Source organism: Sarcophilus harrisii, chromosome 1 (genome assembly GCF_902635505.1).
Source record: "Sarcophilus harrisii chromosome 1, mSarHar1.11, whole genome shotgun sequence".
In the NCBI taxonomy this organism is placed as follows: Eukaryota; Metazoa; Chordata; class Mammalia; order Dasyuromorphia; family Dasyuridae; genus Sarcophilus; species Sarcophilus harrisii.
Window position 1 is genome coordinate 621,568,357 of NC_045426.1, and position 21,253 is coordinate 621,589,609.

General features: G+C 34.6%; 1 protein-coding gene across 3 annotated transcripts in view; it reads left to right on the plus strand.

Moving 5' to 3' along the window:
* The window catches only part of EFR3A (EFR3 homolog A), a 136,486-nt gene that overhangs the window by 5,230 nt on the left and 110,003 nt on the right, over positions 1–21,253 (plus strand). For 2 of the 3 annotated variants that reach the window (XM_031947206.1, XM_031947207.1), the window contains exon 2: positions 9,546–9,683. The exons of the other annotated variant lie outside the window; for it this stretch is intronic. In XM_031947206.1, coding sequence (XP_031803066.1) covers positions 9,546–9,683 — 138 coding nt within the window. The remainder of the gene's footprint in view (positions 1–9,545; positions 9,684–21,253) is intronic. 3 annotated transcript variants of the gene reach the window in all.

The following is a 21,253-nucleotide window of genomic DNA, read 5'->3' on the forward strand; positions in this document are numbered from 1 at the left end:
GACAAAAATAGAGGGATTGGGAATTCTATGTAGTGGTTCATATTCATCTCCCAGAGTTCTTTTTCTGGGTCTAGCTGGTTCAATTCATTACTGCTCTATTGGAACTGATTTGGTTGATCTCATTGCTGGAGATGGCCACGTCCATCAGAATTGATCATCATATAGTCTTGTTGTTGAAATATATAATGATCTCCTGGTCCTGCTCATTTCATTCAGCATCAGTTCATGTAAGTCTCTCCAGGCCTTTCTGAAATCATCCTGATGGTCATTTATTACCAAACAATAATATTCCATAATATTCATATACCACAATTTATTCAGCCATTCTCCAGTTGATGGGCATCCACTCAGTTTCCAGTTTCTGGCCACTACAAAGAGGGCTGCAGGGCTAATATATTTTTTAATTAATTAATTTATTTATTTAATAGCCTTTTATTTACAGGTTATATTCATGGGTAACTTTACAGCATTAACAATTGCCAAACCTCTTGTTCCAATTTTTCACCTCTTACCCCCCACCCCCTCCCCTAGATGGCAGGATGACCAGTAAATGTTAAATATATTAAAATATAAATTAGATACACAATAAGTATACATGACCAAGCCGTTATTTTGCTGTACAAAAAGAATCAGACTCTGAAATATTGTACAATTAGCTTGTGAAGGAAATCAAAAATGCAGGTGGGCATAAATATAGGGATTGGGAGTTCAATGTAATGGTTTTTAGTCATCTCCCAGAGTTCTTTCTCTGGGCGTAGCTGTTCATTACTGCTCCATTGGAAATGATTTGGTTGATCTCCTTGCTAATGATGGCCAGGTCCATCAGAACTGGTCATCATATAGTATTGTTGTTGAAGTATATAATGATCTCCTGGTCCTGCTCATTTCATTCAGCATCAGTTCATGTAAGTCTCTCCAAGCCTTTCTGAAATCATCCTGTTGGTCATTTCTTACAGAACAATAATATTCCATAATATTCATATACCACAATTTATTCAGCCATTCTCCAACTGATGGGCATCCATTCAGTTTCCAGTTTCTAGCCACTATGTACGGCTAATATTTTCAACAAGTCTCTTTCAAACTATTTGAAAACTTACAGGACAAATACTTGGTTGAGACCTTAGTTCATTGCTAAGTAACATGGAAAAGATTGGGCCTGAAAAATATTAAGGGTAGATGTTGTTAATCATTTCCATAATCATAAAAAAAAAAAAAACTTTTGTAAAAGACCCCTTTACAGTGATTGATTTCATTTTAACTATTATAATTACTGAGTAGATTGCAAAAAGCATCTGAGTAGCTCAGTGAATTAAGCTGTTGTACAGGATTTTGTTTAGGTTAATTCAAAGTTGTATTGCCTTCTCAGTGTAAATCACTGAATTACAGAGATAAATAAAATAATACTCCTGAATACTAGTTTGCAGTTTACCAGTAATAGTCATTTAAATGATTCCCAGCTTACCCATAGCTTATCTTTCATAGTTTATTTTTGAGTTGATTGTTTGGAACTTGAAAACATTTTCCCACAGAAACATTTTATACTGCATTATTGGTTAAGTGGTCTTTTGGAGATCTTAGAATCTGGTTACCTTTAATTATATAGTTTTTAATGGGAAAACTAATCTGTTAGGCTAGCTATTCAGAGACATGTTGGGAATTCATCCCCTTCCTTCTAACACTTCAAAGAATGTACCATTGAGTCCTCCTTACAATGAAATATTAAGAGTATATAATAATAAGGCTACTTCCTCACAACTCCTTTTGTGTTGGGCCACAGTAGGGAAAATAGGGAAAGCATCAATGGAATCAATAGAGGAATTCTTCACCAACAGCGTTCACTGAGTAGGGGGAGTGCCAACAACTTTAGCTTCAAAGTTAGTACTTAGATTGAAGGTGGGTGTGTGTGTGTGTGTGTGTGTGTGTGTGTGTGTCTGAGTAAAGGTTTTTTTTTTTCAAAACATAGGCATAAATATCTTCAACTTTGATCCTTGCAAAACTTTGTGTTCCAAATTTTTTTTTTTTTCTCTCCCTTCCCTCCACTCCCTCCTCTAGAAGGCAAACAGTCCAATATATGTTAAACAGGTACAATTCTATGCATATTTCCACAATTATCATGCTGTACATGGATAATATGATGGATATTTCTAAACTTGGACATTTATACTAGAAAAGTGCAGGAGTCAGAACAAGATCTAAAGGATATCTTCATTAGAGGATCTCTACTACCTATAAGAATTTCTGGACTTGATTTTTTCTAAAATAAATTATGTCTATTAGGAAGTCTTCTAATACAAATTTGGCTATCTTTATTATTTCTTACTATCAGCATACAGTCAAAAGCAGTGGGATAAAGTAGAGTGGAGAAAACATGGAATGAATGTTTCCTAAAAGCCAATAGAATAAATAAAGATTTATGGAAAAGTTTATTGGTGATAATTTTTTAAAAAGTAAATTTTGAAAATTTTAATATGCTGTCCCAATTTGACAGTAGAAAATTACCAATAATGTATAAACAGATTGTCTCAAGTAAATTTAATAAAGGTAGACTGAAGTACAGACTTGAACAAGATCAATTTTACAGTGATGTGTATAGCTGTTAACAAAGTGGGTTAGACTGGCCACCTCATTAAAGCTGGAGACCTTTGACAAACAAAAGAGAAAGGATCTTGTTAGTTGTGTAACATTTTTTGATTGGCTATATTAAGAAGGGTGAGCTGACATTTTGGTGAGGCTAATAATGCCCCTCACTGACAATTAAAGAATGTTAATTGTTTTATGGGACCTATCTTCATTTTATAATCTTTGCTAGGAATCAAAACTAATGGACCTGCAATCTCCTTAAAAGAGATAAAACTAACCTAATTTTTCTTTCTTTCTTTTTTTTTTTTTTTATTATAGCTTTTTATTTACAAGTTATATGCATGGGTAATTTTACAGCATTGACAATTGCCAAACCTTTTGTTCCAATTTTTCCCCTTCTTCCCCTTTCTCCTCCCCCAGATGGCAGGTTGACCTATACATGTTAAATATGTTAAAGTATAAATTAAATACAATGTAAGTATATACATGTACAAACAGTTATTTTGGTGTACAAAAAGAATCGGATTTTGAAATAGTGTAGAATTAGCCTGTGAAGGAAATCAAAAATGCAGGCCGACAAAAATAGAGGAATTGGGAATTCTGTATAGTGGTTTATAGTCATCTCCCAGAGTTCTTTCACTGGGTGTAACTGGTTCAATTCATTATTGCTCTTGAAACTGATTTGACTACCCTAATTTTTCAAAGACTGGCCAGGAGAGACAACATATCTTTTGGGGATGGTACCAAGTTATCTTGTAATGCTTAAAGATAACCACCTGAAGTATCCTAGGGGCTACCAGTAGGAGAGATAACAGCTTTTCTTATACATATATATATATATATATATATATATATATATATATTTACTTTTTTAATTTTTTTGCTAAGGTATTTGGGGTTGTGACTTGCCCAGAGTCACACAGCTAGCACGGGTTAAGTGTCTGAGGTCAAATTTGAATTCAGGTCCTCCTGACTTCAGAGCTGGTGCTCCATCTACTGTGCTACCTAGCTGCCTCTTTAATTATACTTTTAAACCTACTCCCAGGATAAGCTAAATTGCTGAGCTTAACTCGAGGACTTAGAAAGGTGACTTTAGACAGCTTCAGACTATCAAAAAATCATTAAAGTCCATTACATTTTAGGATCAATATAGTAGAAGTGATAATTTCATTTTGGTTTTTTCTGGATGCTGTTGAAATTCTATGGAATAAGATTGTACTTAGATGCTGATAACTTTTTTCAGGAGCTCCTTTCTCCAAATTTTTGAATGTGATTAATAGTGTTGGCAGTAAATTCTGTCCTTTGAGAAGTAATGTTAGCTGCCTATTTGCTCTCGTTTTGCTTTTGAATATAAGTGGGATGGTTCTGTGAATGTCTGAGTAGCAGTAGGTGGAAATAGTTGTTCTAAAAGAAACGAAATAATAGTGCTTTTTACTTATCACTGTCATCATTTAAGAGGAAGAGAGATGAGTTTTGCTTTTTGAGTGGTAATATTGTCAGTCATGAAAACTTGTGAGTTCAGAATGAGTCATTTTATGTTGGAACATCTTAGTAGGTTTTATTTTCTCAAATGATCTTGTCTAATAGCTTTGAGTACCAACTCATGAGTGAATATGTTCTTGAATTAATGGCAATTTCTACTATGATTATTATGTCAAAACTATCAAAATTCACTTTTCATTGTTATTTGCTGAATTCTATTCTTGAAAGAGTTGGATTTTTATCACTGGTGGGAAAACCAGATTAAATTTTTCCCTCCTTTGAAACTTGTCACCCATTTTTTTCCTTCCAGCTTTGAAAATTCAGGGGTTAATGACAGATTATTTTCATTAGAGGTTTTCCCTCTTGCTTTTTAAAAACCTAATATTCAGAGTAGGTTTACATTCCTTTTCTTCTGTCTTTGACTATTTTGGTGTTCGATGTTTGTAGCACTTGTCCTCTGGAGAAAGTTGTTGGAGGCTGTGAGGTGAAAATCTGTGGGAAAAAAATCTGTCTAAGAGATAATTTATTTTTCTAAAATTTTTAGGGAGAGGAAGTTTAGTAGTGTAGTACAGAAACAGTGGACTGAAAATCAAGATCCAAGCACTTAGTAGCTTGTCATGTGGGGATAATATTTCATAGTGTTGGGGTCAAGATCAAATGTGCTAAAAGATTGTAATATGGTATTTCACAGTTGAATTCAATTCACCAAATATTTTTTATGAGCAGTAGGTGGAGCAGTGTATAGAGCACAGGGCATGGAGTCAGGGAGAACTAAATTTCAAATCCAGCTTTAGACAAGTACTATCTGTGTGAGCTCAGGCAAGTCACTTTACCTTCTTTGTCTTAATTTTATCATTGTAAAAAGATTTAGAGAAGGAAACCCTTTAATATCTTTGCCAGGAAAACCCCAAATGGGGTCATAAAAATTTGGACGTGATAAACTACTGAATGATAATAAAAATTGTATGCACAATACTATTCTGGGGTGTTGGGGAAGTCCCTTTTTTAAGTTTAGAGTAAATTTAGAGGATCTTTAGATATGGGAAGATATTAGATGTAAATTGTGAGCTAAAAAGATTTCAAGATCTAATGAGTTGCAAAAGACAGGAGGAGGAATGTTTGGCAAGTAGAAGCTTGGAATTACTGTTATGTTTGAGTAAGGATCAAATGGCCTACAAGAATGTATGTAATATGGTATTTCATAATTGAGTTCAAGTCAACAAACACTTTCGTAATCACCAGGTAGAAGTAACAGGTTCAGGAATCAAGAAGACCTGAGTTCAAATATTCTCAGATACTAACTTGTGACTCTGGGCAAGTTACTTAACCGTGTTTATCTTAGTTTCCTCATCTGGAAAATTAGCTGAAGATGGAAATGGCAAACCACTCCAAAAAAGCCTCAAAGAATCACAGAGAGACTGAATAACAACAATAGCAACAATAGAATTTTTGGGGTCTAAAATTATTCTATAAAATCAAATCTTTATATGTTTAAGTAGAAACACTCCATTAATTTTAGTGAACAATTAGTCAAGTATGATTAATTTTGAAAAATAAGAAGGATTGTTATTTTCTTCTTCTACTTCTGAAGTATCATTGGCATTATTATAGGCAGCTCTTTTGTGTTTGGTTTTTTGAAAACAGCAGAAAATAGGAGGCAGCGCCAAGAGGGTGGAATAAAGGGAGGAAGTTGTCCAACTTCTCCCCTAAACTGCTCCAAATTCCTTTAAATAATGATTCTAAACAAATTTTAGAGCATTAGAATACCCCAAAAGATGGAATAGAACATTTTCCACCGAAGACAACTTAGGTCAGCAGAAAAGGTTCTGACAACAGAATAGGAGCTCAGTGCTAAGTCCCAATGTAGCAAGCTCCAGCCCCAGCCCCAACCCCAAACCAGTAAAGTAGGAACAGGTCATCTGAATCAATGTTGGTACTGGTGATTTTATACCTCTCAGCCCAGAGACACCAAAGGAGATTTAAAAGGTCTGTGGAAACAGGTGGGAGCCCAGTGTGCAATTTCAATGCAGGCCATCCTAGTGCAGCCCCACCCCTAAACCTGGCCCTGGCCTGTTCCCAGCTTCAGCAAAGCAGGACCTTCTGAATCAGCCAAAGTACTGGTGGCTTTCAGACTTCTCAGTCTAGGGACACCAGAGGACATGGAAGGTCAGTATAAAAAGGCAACAGAGTGGGGGAGTTCAGAGCACAATCCCAGTGCAGGTTGTGCTGGTACAGCCCCTGTCTGGTCCTGGTTCTGAACCCAGCACCAACTAAGTAGTTAACCACACTAGATCTTAGAGCTTCAGTGGGACCGGAACACACCTGATATAGTTTTAAGGCAGCAAAGAGGATTTGTAGTCAAGTCCCTAACAGGATATCTGAAAACTGGGACGGTGCACCTTCCATCCTGGAAACTTTAAATTTACTTTAACAAAAAGTTCAAAGCTGAGTAATAGGCTAGGAAAATGAGCAAAAAGCAAAAAAAGCTTCTGACTATAGAAAGTTATTATGGTGACAAGGAAGATCAAAATGCACATTCAGAAGAAAGTAACAGTCAAAATTCCTACATCCAAAGTTTCCAAGAAAAATGAGAATTGGTCTCAGGCTAAGGAAGAACTCAAAAGGGATTTTGAAAATCAAGTAAGAGAGAGGAAAATTTAAGAAAAGAATTGAGCGACACAAAAAAATGCAAAAAGGAATGTACTGGGAGAAAGGGAAAGAAAGAAGTGGAATAGTATAAATTATCTGCTATGAAAAAAGAGGTTAAGAAAAAACTTTAACAGTAGAGGTAAAAGGAGGGAGAAGAGAATGAGTGTGTGAACCTTCTCTCATCAGAATTGGCTTAAAGAAGAAATAAATATACACATTCACTGTGGATATAGAAATCTGACACAGGAAAATAGGAGACGAATGGGATTTGAGAAGTAGGGAGGTTGATAAAAAAAGAAGGCATATTGAGGGAGGAGTTGTCAGTAGCAAAAACTTTTGAGGGACAGGGTGAAAGGAGAGAGAGAACAAATGAGGGGAAATATAGTTAGCAATATTACTTGTAAAGAATTTTGAAGCAAATTTCTCCAATAAGTCCTCGAGTGCACTTGCCAGTACATTTACCATGTTACACTTTTTCTCCTCTTTTTGGCATATTCGTATTAGGTATTTGAAGTTATTTTATTGAGGAGGGTGACTGGCGGTGTGTACACACCCTATTGCCTATTTTAATTAAGCTCTCTATTCTTAATTTACTACTAAATTATCAAACATAAAGGAAACTGAGTCAAATAAGATCAATGTCCCTTTTGATAAATTATCAAAAGATACAATTTATTCTCAAAGCACTATAAATTCATGCATACACAATACAACTGCTAGGCATGAATATCATAACAGATTTTTTTTTTTAAAGGGAAATGATAATATATGTACAAAATATTTTTATAGTCGTTTTCTTCTCAGGGCAAAAAATTGGAAACGGGATGCCCATCAATTGAGGAATAGCTGAATAACTTTTGATGTGTTTGTGATTGAATATTATTATTCTATGGGAAATGAGCAGGATCCTCTCAGAGAAAAAAAAAAAAAGCCTGGAAAGTCCTCCATGAATTCAGGCAAATGAAACATGCTGTATACAAAATAATAGGAATATTCTGGGATGATCAGTTATAAATGACTTTGTCATTCTCAGCAGTACCTATGACACTACTCTGAATGACTTATGAAGAAAAATCCTGTCCCTAGCCAGAGAAGCAACTGATTGTGTCTGGATACAGAGTGAAGCATACTCTTTGAGTTTTTTATTTTTCTTGAGGATTTTTTTCTTTCATTATATTAGATCAATTTTTTTTTTCACAACATGACTTTTATGGAAATGTTTTGAATAACTTCACATGTAGTTTCTTACTTGGAGGTGGGGATAAGGGAGGGATCTTATAATTCAAAAGTTTTAGAAACAAATGTAAAAGAAAATTGTTTTAAATGTGATTGGGGAAAATATTAAATAAATAACTTGAAGATAAAAAAGAAAAATGGCAAAAAATGATGTTACTTTATTTAGTTAACCTTTCTCTTCAGTGTGCTGGAAATTTATTAAAGGATTTCAAGTATTATATATTTTTTAAATTAAATTTTTTATTTAGTCTATTTCTTTTTATTGATACAGAGGGACTTTTCCTAACCACTTTGCCAAAATATAAATGAACAAAATCAATAATTTGCTTCTGTTTTAGCTTATATCAACTGTTTCCATCATAATAAGATTTAAATTTTAAAAATTGATTTAAACTTTTATTGATTTTTTTTTTGTTCTTGAATATATTCCTTTTTTTTTATTTTTAATACACATTGCTTTATGGATTATTCTGTGAGAGAAAAATCAGAACAGAAGGAAGAAACAATGGAAGGGGGGGGGAAGTAAAAACAAAGGAACCTAGCATGTGTTGATTTACATTCAATCTTCATAGTTCTTTTTCTATATGCAGATGGCATTTTCTATCCAGAATCTATTGGGATTGGACCTTGTAATAAATGTTGAAAAAGAAAAGGGGGGGGGGGGGGGAAAGGAAGGAATAAACACATCATCATCAGTTTCTCTTAGCATATATAATATTTCACATTTATTATGTCCCATCTCTGTAAAGAAGAGGAGAGAAAGCTATTTTCTCAGCTTGACCAGGGATTAAGCTTGTTGTTATAAGGATGTTGTCCTTAGTTTTACTTATTTTTGTTTACATTGTGGACAGTTACAATATCCTGCTTTTTATTTTAAGACATTACTTTATAGAGATATATGAAATTAGGTTAAAAAAAAGTAGCTTTTTTGATTGTGGTTCATCATAGCCAAATATTTTTAGTTAAGTACTTAGTAATTTGGACTATCCTTGTTTTTTAATTTGATTTGTAAATATACTTTTTTCAGGATTATTGGGCCTCAGAGTTGGAATGGGCTTCAAAGGTCATAGCATTTGAACTACAATATGAACAAGAATCTAGTTCAAACCATCTCCAACTGAGTGGTAAATTCAGCCTTTCTCAAAATCTCCTCGGGCAACTCACTATCTCCTAAGGCAATACATTACATTTTCACATGGTACTGATTACTTACTTTTTCCTTAAATTAAGTTGAAAAAAGTCTCTGCATCATCCACCTAATGCTGCCTAAAAAGAACTAGACATCTCTTTGCCAAGGGCAGACTTTCATAGGTTTAAAGTTAGTTATCATGACCCTGCTAAATCTTTTTAACCCATTTAACCCGTTATTATTTAGCATGATTTGTAATTCCTTTACTATCCTCTAAGTCAAGAATGTGGTTTTCTGATCATGTCACCTCTTCTGTTCCCCAATAAGCTATAGTGGTTCCCCACTATGTCCAGGATCAAATACAAAATGCTCTATTTGTCTTTCAAAGTTCCCCTCATAATCTAGTCCCCTCCTATCTTTCCAGTCTTTTTAAACCTTACACCCTACCACTTACTCTTCTATCTAGTGACACGACCTCCTTGCTGTTACCTGAACAAGAAACTCCATCTCTTGGCCCCAACCATTTTCTCTGGCTGTCCCCCATGCCTGGAATGCTCTTCTTCCTCATTTCTGCCTCCTGGATTCCCTGGCTTTCAAGTCCCAGGTAAAATCCCACCTTTTACAGGAAGCCTATCCTAAATACTTTTAATATTAGTGCCTTTCCTCTGTTAATTATTTCCTTTTTTATTCTACATATATCTTGTTTGTGTATATTTGTTTGTATGTTTTCTCCATTAAATTGTGAACTCCTTGTTGTCATGGATTGTCTTTTTGCATCCCCAACCACTTGTACCTTATACATAGTAAGTGCTAGTATACATAGTATTGACTGACCTGTGTCATTGAGCTAATGTCCAATAAAATCTTGAGATCCTTTTCCATGCTTTTAATTAGCTTTGCCTACTATATCTTGTGCTTGTGATGCTGATTTCTCAAATCTTTGTTTAAGACTTTATATCTTCAAAATTTTATCTTATGGGCCTGGATGCCAAAGAGAACATAAAAAATGCTTGTGGCAGCCCTTTGTGTAGTGGCAAGGAATTAGAAATTGAGTGGATGTCCATCAGTTAGAGAATGGCTGAATAAGTAATGGTATACGAATATAATGGAATATTATTCTGTAAGAAACAATCATCAGAATGATTTCAGAAGTCCTGCAGAGACTTACATGAACTTGATGCTAAGCAAACAAAATTATGTGATGATCAATTCTGATGGATGTGACTCTTTTCAGCAGTGAGGTGATTCAGGCCAGTTTCAATGGTCTTGTGATTGAGAGAGCCATCTGCACCCAGAAGAGAGAACTGTGGGGACTTTTAACAGTGGATCACAACATAATATTTTCACTCTTTTTGTTATTGTTTGCTTGCATTTTGTTTTCTTATTTTTTTTTCCTTTTTTATTTGATTTTTCTTGTGAAGCATGATAATTGTGGAAATATGTATAGAAGAATTACATATGTTTAACATATATTGGATTACTTGCTGTCTAGGGGAGAAGATTGGGAGGGAAAACAAATTTGGAACACAAGGTTTTGCAAGGATGAATATTAAAAATTATCTTTGTATATTTTTTGAAAATAAAAAGCTTTAATAATAAAAAAATCCATAAAAAATTTCATCTTACTAGATTCAGTCAACTTTTTGGATCCTAAATATTATCCACTATGTTGACTACCTGCCCTAGTTTTGTATAATCTTCACATTTGATAGGCATACCAACTTATATATTCATGACATTTATAAAAATATGAATTAGCACAAGCCACATCACTGGGAACCAATGCTAAAAATGTCCAACATCAAATTTTATTAATGTCTACTGTTTGTGATTATTAACAACTCTGAATTCATACTTGAACTAACAAACCTTTTCTAGTAGATATATTGGTCATTTAGCGTGGGAAATAAAAAGCTTTGATTTTTTTTCTAAAAAATTTCAACCTTTTAACTTTTAACAAAAAGTACTTTACTGATTTGTTGCTTTCATTTATGATGCCGTGAGAAATAAAATTGTATATTGCACATTTCGTTTTAACAGATTATTAGAATTTTCCATTTATGACTGACAATAGCAAAATACATTTGGTCTTTAATTTATTGACTATATAGCATAAGAAAGTGTGGGTGCTGTGAGAATATCTATGGGGAATTTACTGGCATCGCTATGTTTACGAACTATATTAAAATACATTTACAGGCTATAAACATCCTAGTGTCTCTTGTGGTTATTTCCCTTATTTAGTGTTCTTTCCCTGCTTCTTGGAAACACATTCAAGAAATTCCTTTATTCTTTTAAAAAAAAAAAAAATCCTTACTTAACCCTACTATTTTAGTTTGCTCTCTTAATATATCCCTCTTTCCCTTTGTAGCTATGCATAAACTGATGCTTCCTATTACTCTCCTCTCATTTGATTCTCAAACTTCTGTAATCCTCATCATTCAACTAAAAATACCCTCCCTAGAGTTACCAGTGATCTCCTAATAGCCAAATCTAATGGCTTTTTTTCTTTTCTTTTCTTTTCTTTTTTTTTTTTTTTAATAACTTTTTATTGACAGAGCCCATGCTTGGGTAATTTTTTTTACAGCATTATCCCTTGCACTCACTTCTGTTCTGACTTTTCCCCTCCCTCCCTCCCTCCCTCCACCCCCTCCCCCAGATGGCAAGCAGTCCTATGCAAGTTAAATATGTCACAGTGTATCCCAGATACAATATATGTGTGCAGAACCGAACATTTCTCTTGTTGTACAGGGAGAATTGGATTCAGAAGGTAAAAATAACCTGGAAAGAAAAACAAAAATGCAAGCAGTTTACATTCATTTCCCAGTGTTCTTTCTTTGGGTGTAGCTGCTTCTGTCCATCATTGATCAATTGAAACTGAGTTAGATCTTCTCTTTGTTGAAGAAATCCATTTCCATCAGAATACATCCTCATACAGTATCATTGTTGACGTATATAATGATTTCCTGGTTCTGCTCATTTCACTTAGCATCAGTTCATGTAAGTCTCATAATGGCTTTTTTTCAGTCTTCATCCTTTTCTGCTGTCATTGACATTGTTAATCACTCTCTTTTTTTGGTTACTCTGTCTACTCTAGGTTTTTAAAATATTTACCCTGGTTTTCTGAATCTAATAAAAATATCTTTTACAACATTTATGACATGACGGGTGATGAGCTTGTGATAAAAGACCTCCAGTGATGATAAGCTTTCCATCTCCCAAGACTTCATTTTCTACCTTTGGATAGTTCTATATATCCATAATATATTTGTAACTTAACATATATGTCCTACAAGCACCTCAAGTTCAACATGTTCAGAACAGAACTCTTTATTACCCAAATCTGTCCTTCTTCCTAAATTCTCAGTTTCTTTTTGTAGGTACCATTATTCTTCTAACTAACCTACTTTCTTTTCTTCCTCTCCCTTCCCCGCAATTGGGGTTAAGGGACTTGTCCAGGATCACACAGCCAGGAAGTGTTAAGTGTCTGAGACCTGATTTGAACTCAGGTCCTTATTTCAGGGCTGGTGCCCTATCCACTGTGCCACCTAGCTGCCTCACTAATTTACTTTCACATATGGTATTAATTCTTTCACTCTTTTCCTCCATGTCTGGAATGTTCTTCTTCACCTTCATTTTTTAGATTCCTTAGATTCCTCAGAACACTGTTCATTCATCAGCTCCTTCATGAGGCCTTTGCTGATCTTTTTTTCGTTGATTTAGGTGATGTCTTCCCATGATTTCTTTATCTGCAAAATGGAGAAAACAGTTGTGCCTGTCTTATAGGATTCATATTATACGGAATACTGTATATAATGCACTTTACAGATTTCAAAGCGATATATAAATATTTGCTATCATTATGTTCTTTAATCCTAATTTTAGGCCAAATTTCTTTAGCTATTTTTGTAAGCTGATTCATCTTTTTCACATGGTTAGTACTAATAGCAAAGGTCCTGTTTGTATTTTTCTTTGACATACAACCCTTTGTTTAAAATTAAAAACAATTCTGTTCTTGAATTCTTTGTGTTTGTTTCCTTCCTTCCTTCCTTCTATTATTTATTTAAGAAAAGTTTTTTTTTCAAAACACATAATTTTTAACATTCACCTTTGCAAAATCTTGTGTTCTAAATTTTTTTTCCCCTCTTACCCTTCATCCCATTCCCTAGATGGCAAGTAGTCTTAATATGTTAAACATGTACAGTTCTTCTATACATATTTCCACAATTATACTGCACAAAAAAAAAAAAATAAGATCAAAAAGGGAAAAAATGAGAAAGAAAACAAAATGCAAGCAAACAATAATAAAAACCCTGAAAATACTATGTTGTGATCCACACTCAGTCCCCACAGTCTTCTTTCTGGGTACAAATGGCTCTCTCTCCATTACAAGATCATTTGAAGTGGTTTGAATCACCTCATTGTTGAAAAGAACTCAATGTCCATCAGAGTTGATGATCACATAAATTCGTTGCTGTGTACAATTTGTCTCCTGCTTCTACTCACTTAACTTGGCATCAGTTCACTTAAGTCTCTCCAGGCCTCTCTAAAATCATCCTGCTGATCATTTCTTATAGAACAATAATATTCCATAACATTCATATACCACAATTTTTATTCAGCCATTCTCCAACTTATGGGCATCCACTCAGTTTACAGTTTCTTGCCACTACAAAAAGGGCTACCACAAACATTTTTGCACATGTGGGTCCTTTTCCCTCCTTTATAATCTCTTTCAATATAGGCCCAGTAGAAACATTGCTAGATGAAAGGGTGTGCGGTTTTATGGTCCCTTTGGGCATAGTTCCAAATTGCTCTCCATAATGATTGGATCAGTTCACAACTCCACTAACAATGTATTTAGTGTCCTAGTTTTCCCACATCCCTCCAACATTCATCATTATTTTTTCCTGTCATCTTAGTAAATCTGAGAGGTGTGTAGTAGTACCACATAGTTGTCTTAATTTGTATTTCTTTGATCAATAATGATTTAAAGCATTTTTTCATATGACTAGAAATGGTTTAAATTTCTTCATATGAAAATTGTCTGTTCATGTCCTTTGACCATTTGTCAATTAGAGAATGACTTGAATTCTTATAAATTTGAGTCAATTCTCTAATATGTTTTAGGAATGAGGCCTTTATAAGAACCCTTGAATGTAAATTTTTTTTCCCAGTTTATTGCTTCCCTTCTAAACTTGTCTGCATTGGTTTTGTTTGTACAAAATCTTTTTAATTTAATTTAATCAAAATTATCCATTTTGCATTCCATAATTTTGTTCTAGTTCTTCTCAGGCCACAAATTCTTTCCTTCTCCACAGATCTGAGAAGTAGACTATAATATCCCTCTTTATGTCTTAATCATGAGTCCCTTTTGACCTTAACTTTGTACATGGCTCTAGGTGTGGATCAGTGTCTAGTTTCTATCATATTAATTTCCAATTTTTCCAACACTTTTTGTTAAATAGTGAATTCTTATACCAGGAGCTGGGGTCTTTGAGTTTATCAAACACTAGATCACTATAGTCATTGACTATTGTGCTTGTGAACCTAACCTATTCTACTGATCAACTACTCTATTTCTTAGCCAGTACCAAATGGTTTTTGTTGACTGCTGCTGTATAATATAGTTGTAGGTCTGGTATAGGCAGACCATCTTCATTTGCATTTTTTTCATCAATTCCCTTAAAATTCTTGACCTTTTGTTCTTCCAGATGAACTTTGTTATTTTTTTTTCTAACTCTGTAAAATAATTTCTTGGGAGTTTGATTGATATGGCAGTGAATTAGTAGATTAATTTAGGTAGTATTGTCATTTGTATTATTTTTGCTCATGAGTGCTTGATAGTTTTCCAGTTGATTAGATCTGACTTTATTTGTGTAGAAAATGTTTTATAATTCTGTTCATATAATTCATGATTTTGCCTTGGCAGGTAGACTACCAGATATTTTAGATTATCTACTGTTATTTTAAGTGGAATTTCTCTTTGTATCACTTACTTCTGGACTTTGTTGGTAACATAGAAATGTTGGTGATTTATGTGGATCTTTTAGACTTCCTAGTAAAGTCTATGTACTAAAATTTTAGTCTCTAACAATGAGAGTGTTTCCTGACAAAGCTAGTAATTTGGGAGCACAGCCTATAGAAGTTATAAAGTGAAAACATTATTAATTTAGCAAGTATTTGAGTGAAGTATATAGAAAATCTTTTGCTAGCTACTATAGACATTCATTCAAAAATGAATGAGAATGGGTTCTTGCTCTTTTTATTTTTTATTATTATTGATTTAATTTTTATTAATTTAATAATTTATTATCTTTTCCCATAAAGGGTTGGAGTAATTTTAGGATATATAACTAATTTTTTCATATTTCAGTGTGTATATGTATCATCTCTTGAGATAACTGAATAAAAAGTTTATTCTGATGACCATAATAGATGTGAATGAATGCTCTCTGCTGTTAGAAGAAAACATTTCACTCTTGCTATTATATTTAAGAATAAGAAGGAAAGTTTGGTCATTAAAAATCAATGTTATAACATTTTTTTCTTCTAATAAAATTTGTCTTAAAATTATTAGATTATTTGGTAAATTTCAATAATTTATTTTCTGCACCTGTTTCCCAGGTGTTTACTCTTGGCATTCCAAAGAAGATCCAATCATAGCAAAGTACAGGTATCTTATTGGGAACATTTTCATTTGTACCAGTTATGATAAAGTTTTTTGACCACACCAGACTGTTTGCTATAGATTGCATTTGTAATATATTGAAGGCATTTCAAGAAATGAAATATTAGTGGAAATGCCTGATATTTGAAAGGAAGTAAAAAACAAGTGTGATACCTATTTTGGCTAAGATGATATAGTTGGAATTAAGATTTTCCCCCCCCCCCCCCTTATGTTGTAGCCAAGTATTATGTTCCTTCAATTATTTTTAATATTTTTTTTTAAGGAGGCCCTATTTCCATTGGCTCTCTTTCCATCACTGATCCTTTCTTCTCATTCATTACTTCTTATTTTGGGGGATTTTGTTTGTTAAGTTAATTTTTCTGTTTCTTTTATCTAGGTGTATAAAATCCATTCCCCGCTTTTAGTTGAATAGATTTCTTCATCTTCATCTTCTCTTCTACTAATCCTATTCATTAATTTTTATTTTTTGCAACCCATTCCAAAAAGGATTTCTTTCACTTAGTTAAGTGCCCTCTTTTTGTCTGCCTACAATAGACCCTCATTCTTTTATTCATAGCCTGTATTTATGATTCTATAGTATTCTTACAATCACAGCTTCAGTGGGATCCATTCTAGGTTCTTCCCTCCTCTGAGTTATAGGACTTACTTCATGGATTCCAGTTCCTTTATGTCTCACTTCTAGAATAATACCAATTTTTGCAGATGTCAGAGAGGATGTTGCTCTATAATAAGCCCCTCCCCCTCCAGGTCCCTGATTATGTTGCCTACCATTGATCTACACCCATCACTGATCTATAATCTCCTCTGGTTCCCTTTTCCCCTCCCCCCACATTTGCTTCAAAGTCTCCTTCCTGGGTTCATGCTTTCCCATTCCTCTGGTGCTGAAGGGAGCCCCCAAACTCTCTAAAACTCCTTGAAGGACAGATTCTCCTTGAATCATGGCCTCTGTAAAAGATCCTGAGAGATGGGCACCACCCCTTTTGATAACACTCACTTTTGATTTAGCTTCCTATTGAATTAAAGAGACTCATTCAGTTCTATTCAAATTCAGCTCAAGTTGTACCTAGCCCTATCAAGAACTGCCCTCAACTTGTAGCCAAAAGCTTTTATTATAAAAGAGCCAATCTCAAACCCTCTCCTTGCAGAGGAGCCAATATGCCATCTTTGGCATAGCAAACTCTGCCCGCTGGAATATTCTCTTTCAGCATTACCCTCTCTTTAAATCCTCACCTATTTCCTTTATCTCTCTTTTGGGACTTTTCCACTAAAGAATTCAGCCTTTCTATTCATGCATAGCAAAGGCTTACTTCCCAATGCCTATAATAAACTTCTTTTTAATCAGTCTAGCTTTTTGGGTTTGTAAATTCCTTTGCGAAGGATCTCTGTGCTGCTAGAAGGGGAGTTCCCAAAACTCCCTACTCATGCACTGAATCCCAAGGGGATTTAGGGGAACCAAATCTCTTCATTTGGTTCCCTGAACTCTGAACCTGCCACTAACCTTATCATTTAACTCCCTGACCACTAGGAACCCTAATCTCATTTTGGTTCCCTGAATCTTATCTTATCAGTGCCAGTTGCCCTCAGTTGTTCCTACCTTCCTCCCATGTGATGAGTAGACTTTTCAGTCACCAAATCTTCCAGTTCATGCCTCCTAACAACATCTCTCTTCACAGATCTTCTCTCTTTACCCATAGGAATATTAATCAGTAGAACTTCCTACTACCAAAGTAAAGCTTCCTTCCCTTCTTCCTCTTTTCAGTTCTTCTTCCTCAACTGCAGTGTCCTCCTAGGCTTTTCTCTTTCTAAGGCGACAAAGATGGCCTTTCTCTGATTATTAACCCTTGATTTGACCCTTGCCCACCAAATACTCCTCTTTGTTACTATTCTCCCCTTTCTGTACTCTCCTATGTTGTCCTGCAAAAACACTCATTGATTCACTCACCTGTAGGCTGGAAATCACCAAGTTCTGTCCATAATGTCACCTCTTCAGTGTTATCTCAACTACATTTTCACCTTTATCACTGTCTCCTTGATATTTAGTAAAAAATTTTATTGGTCTTTCTGTTGTCACTCTTCTGTTGTTGATGTCCTTGCCTGATGTATTCATTTATTCCTGAAATTATGTGTTCAATAAACAGATAATTTCTTCAAGTTCTGGTTTCCTTTGTAAAATTTTTTTCAAACTCTTATTATTAAATGTCTACCTTTTTTTTTTCATTTATAATTAATCTCAGATTTGGCCAGTACGTTACTGAACTTCATCCTACACTCTGTTGCTCTTTGGGACACATTATTCCATTCTTTCCTGTGTTTTCTAGGAAATTCAGAGTAGTCTTGTGTTATTCTGGTACCCTTTTGTTTGTATTTGAAAGTTTTTCTCCTTGTAGAACTTGTTTCTGAATTGAATTGTTATATTTAACCACTTTATGACTTGAAGTTTGCAGCATTGAATATTTTCTGGAGGCAATCTAAATTCTTTCATTTAGAATTTCATTTTCCTTCTCCTTCAGCTCTGCCTCAGTGAAGGACCCCTCCTGAGGGACAAACAGTTCTATTCTGTTATCTAGAAAGAAACTCATTGAATTAAAATTCAGCTCAAGCTGAAACCCATCTTGAAATCTCACCCATGAGTTCCCTTCAGCTTGTAGCTATAAAAGAGCCAAACTAAAATCCTCTCTTTGCAGAGGTTCCAAACATGCCAGCTATGCCATGCTTGCTCTGCCAAGGGCCTCTGCCCACTGGAATATTCTTTTCCAGTGCCACCCTCTCTTTACCCTTACTTATTTCCCTAATGAGATTTTATGCCTCTGTCAGGATTTCTAACCTTACTTCCCAATCCCTATAATTAAACTTCTTTTATCAATCTAGTTTTTGGGTCTGTAAATTCCTTTACAGAGAATCTCTGCGCCGCCAGAAGGGAGTTCCCTAAAACTCCCTACCCTTGCTTTGAATCCCAGGGGGTACAGGGGAGCCAAGCCTCTCCATTTGGTTCTCTGAACCCCAAACTTTCCACTAGACCTTATCATTTAATTCCCTGACCACCAGAAAACCTAATCTCATTTTGGTTCCCTAAATCTAGACCTTATCAATAGCAGTGTGTTTTATGTGCATAGTAAACATATTTTCTTTTGGTATTAATGTTTTTTGCTTTTCTTCTTGCAGATTGTCTTTCATTTGTGCATATTTATAGTTCTTATCTATTGTTATTTTATTTCTTTAATGTGACTGAGCTGAGCAAATTCCTGTTTCTTATTTTACTCCTTATTTTTTCTGGGCAGGTCATAATTGTGCTCTCATTTTTCCTCAAACCCTTAAGATTACTCTTTTTGAAGTTTTGGATAGTTTTCTTTTGTTTCACAGTATTTCTTCCTCTATGCGGAACTCAGTTACTAGATTTGCAGGCCATATTTCCTTTTTTTGTTGCAGTTTTTCCTGTTAATCTGTTTATCTTCAAAACCTTTGTGTTTTCTCCTTATTGCTTACTGCTTTACTCCCTTCCCTCTGGTTATTGTTTTTGTGGGAGTTGAATCTCAAGAGTCACTCAGCCTCCTCACATACTGAGCATTTCACGGCTGACTTAGACTAGATCTGTTCCTCATCTGTCCTTTGTGTGGTCAGAAGTGGCTCCAGATATATTCTGCTCCCTTTCTTTCTGGCTTGAGGGAGTGCTTTATGACTTATGCACACACACACTATATCCTGTCCTCATATCTGGTCTTGTTTCCTCTCTTAATTAGTTCTTTGGCAGTAGAAATTTGGAGTTTTGCAGTACACCAATCTGCCCTGGGACTGGCTCTATTGGTATTATAGGGTTGTTGGCACAGCTCCAGCTCTGGATATGTGGAGTTTGTTTGGCCTGGTACAGGCAGTTCAGAGCTGTGTAGTGCTGGCACAGCAGGATTATGGTTCTCAGTTGGTCTTTGCTTTTGAGACATTAAGGTTACTTGCTGTCTGTCTTGGGGCAAATTGCCAGTGTAGCGCCTGTGTTTTTGTGGGACTGGTCAAGGTCTGAATGAGAATGAGTTTTGTTGTAAGCTAGTGTTGGGGAAGGTGGATGGAGGGGTTGCTGAGTGAGCCCTGGATCAGTGTGTTTATTCATGAGTTTTAGATCTTTTTGGATCTTTTGGATTTTTTTTAACCTTTTGGATTCTGGATGCCTTGAGCCATGGAGGCAGCTGAAGTTGTAATATTGTTAGTGCATCATTTTTTTTAGAGAAGTTGGAAGGGTTGTGGGGATTAGAGTAAATGTCTATTTCCCTATCTTGTTGCTCATGTGACTTGGCAATTCTAAAATAATTTGATAATACTATTATTCTGTTTTCCAAATTATTGCCCATATATCAACAAGTATGAAGGTATGTGATAGTTGTGTGTGTGTGTGTTTATGTGTGATATAGGGATTAGAACATTGGGCCTAGAGTCAGGAAGACCTGAGTCCATTTCTGTCAGACTTCAGACACTTAATAGCTGCATGTCCCTATTTGCCTCAGTTTCCTCACCTGTAAAATAAATTGAGAAGGAAATGGCTCCATATCTTTGCTGAGAAAACCTCAGTTGGGGGTCACAAAGAATGGGATACAACTGAAGAACAAGGATAGGTTTTTACCAGATTAATCAGTGTACTTGTGAAGATTTCTGTGATTATTTCAACACTGGTTGAAATAGTTATCCTTCTCTGAACTAAGGTAACTTAATTACCTTTTCTATTAATGTGGCATTGATATGTTTATTCATTTTAAAAGTATTCTTTAGCAACTATCACATTTAACTAATTTTAGTTATGAAGCATTTTATGTGTTTTTCTTTTCAGTAACTACTATATAAGAAGTACAAATAGTATTCCCATTTTGTATATGAGAAAACTAAAGCTTAGAGAAGTGACTTGCCCAAGGTCATAAAGTCAATGTCAGTTGATCAATAAACATTTATAAATGCCCCTCCTGTGTGCAAAGTGTGCTATATGACAATAGCTAAGAACTGAACTTGGAGGTAGTGATTGTCTTTGTATCTTCTGTTTGTAAAGTATATTTTATCAATAATAAGCCTTTAACGAATGTTGGTTACTATTAAATCTATTTAATCTATTAAATTAACTATTTATATATAAATCAACTAAATAAAACAAACTATTAAATCAACCAAAAAATGGGACCTCCAATTAAAAGACTACAAACTTTAGAGTATTGAAACCTCATTTTATAAAAGATACCAAAAGGTATAAAACTACTAGATTGCTTAACCTAAAGTGGGGAAACATCAAGTTCTAGGTGAGACAGGTGCTTATTTTAAGAATCTGTATCCCACATTTCACAAAAAAACAATCCTTTAGTAAAATGATCATTAACAGATTAATCATAGTATAGGAGATAGCATTAAAATTATTTGGTCTTGAGTAGATTTTTATCTAAATAGTCTTAGAGATTACCTATGCAAACTCAATCTTCCACTTTATTCAGTAGCATCCAGCAAATTTAAAACTGAAA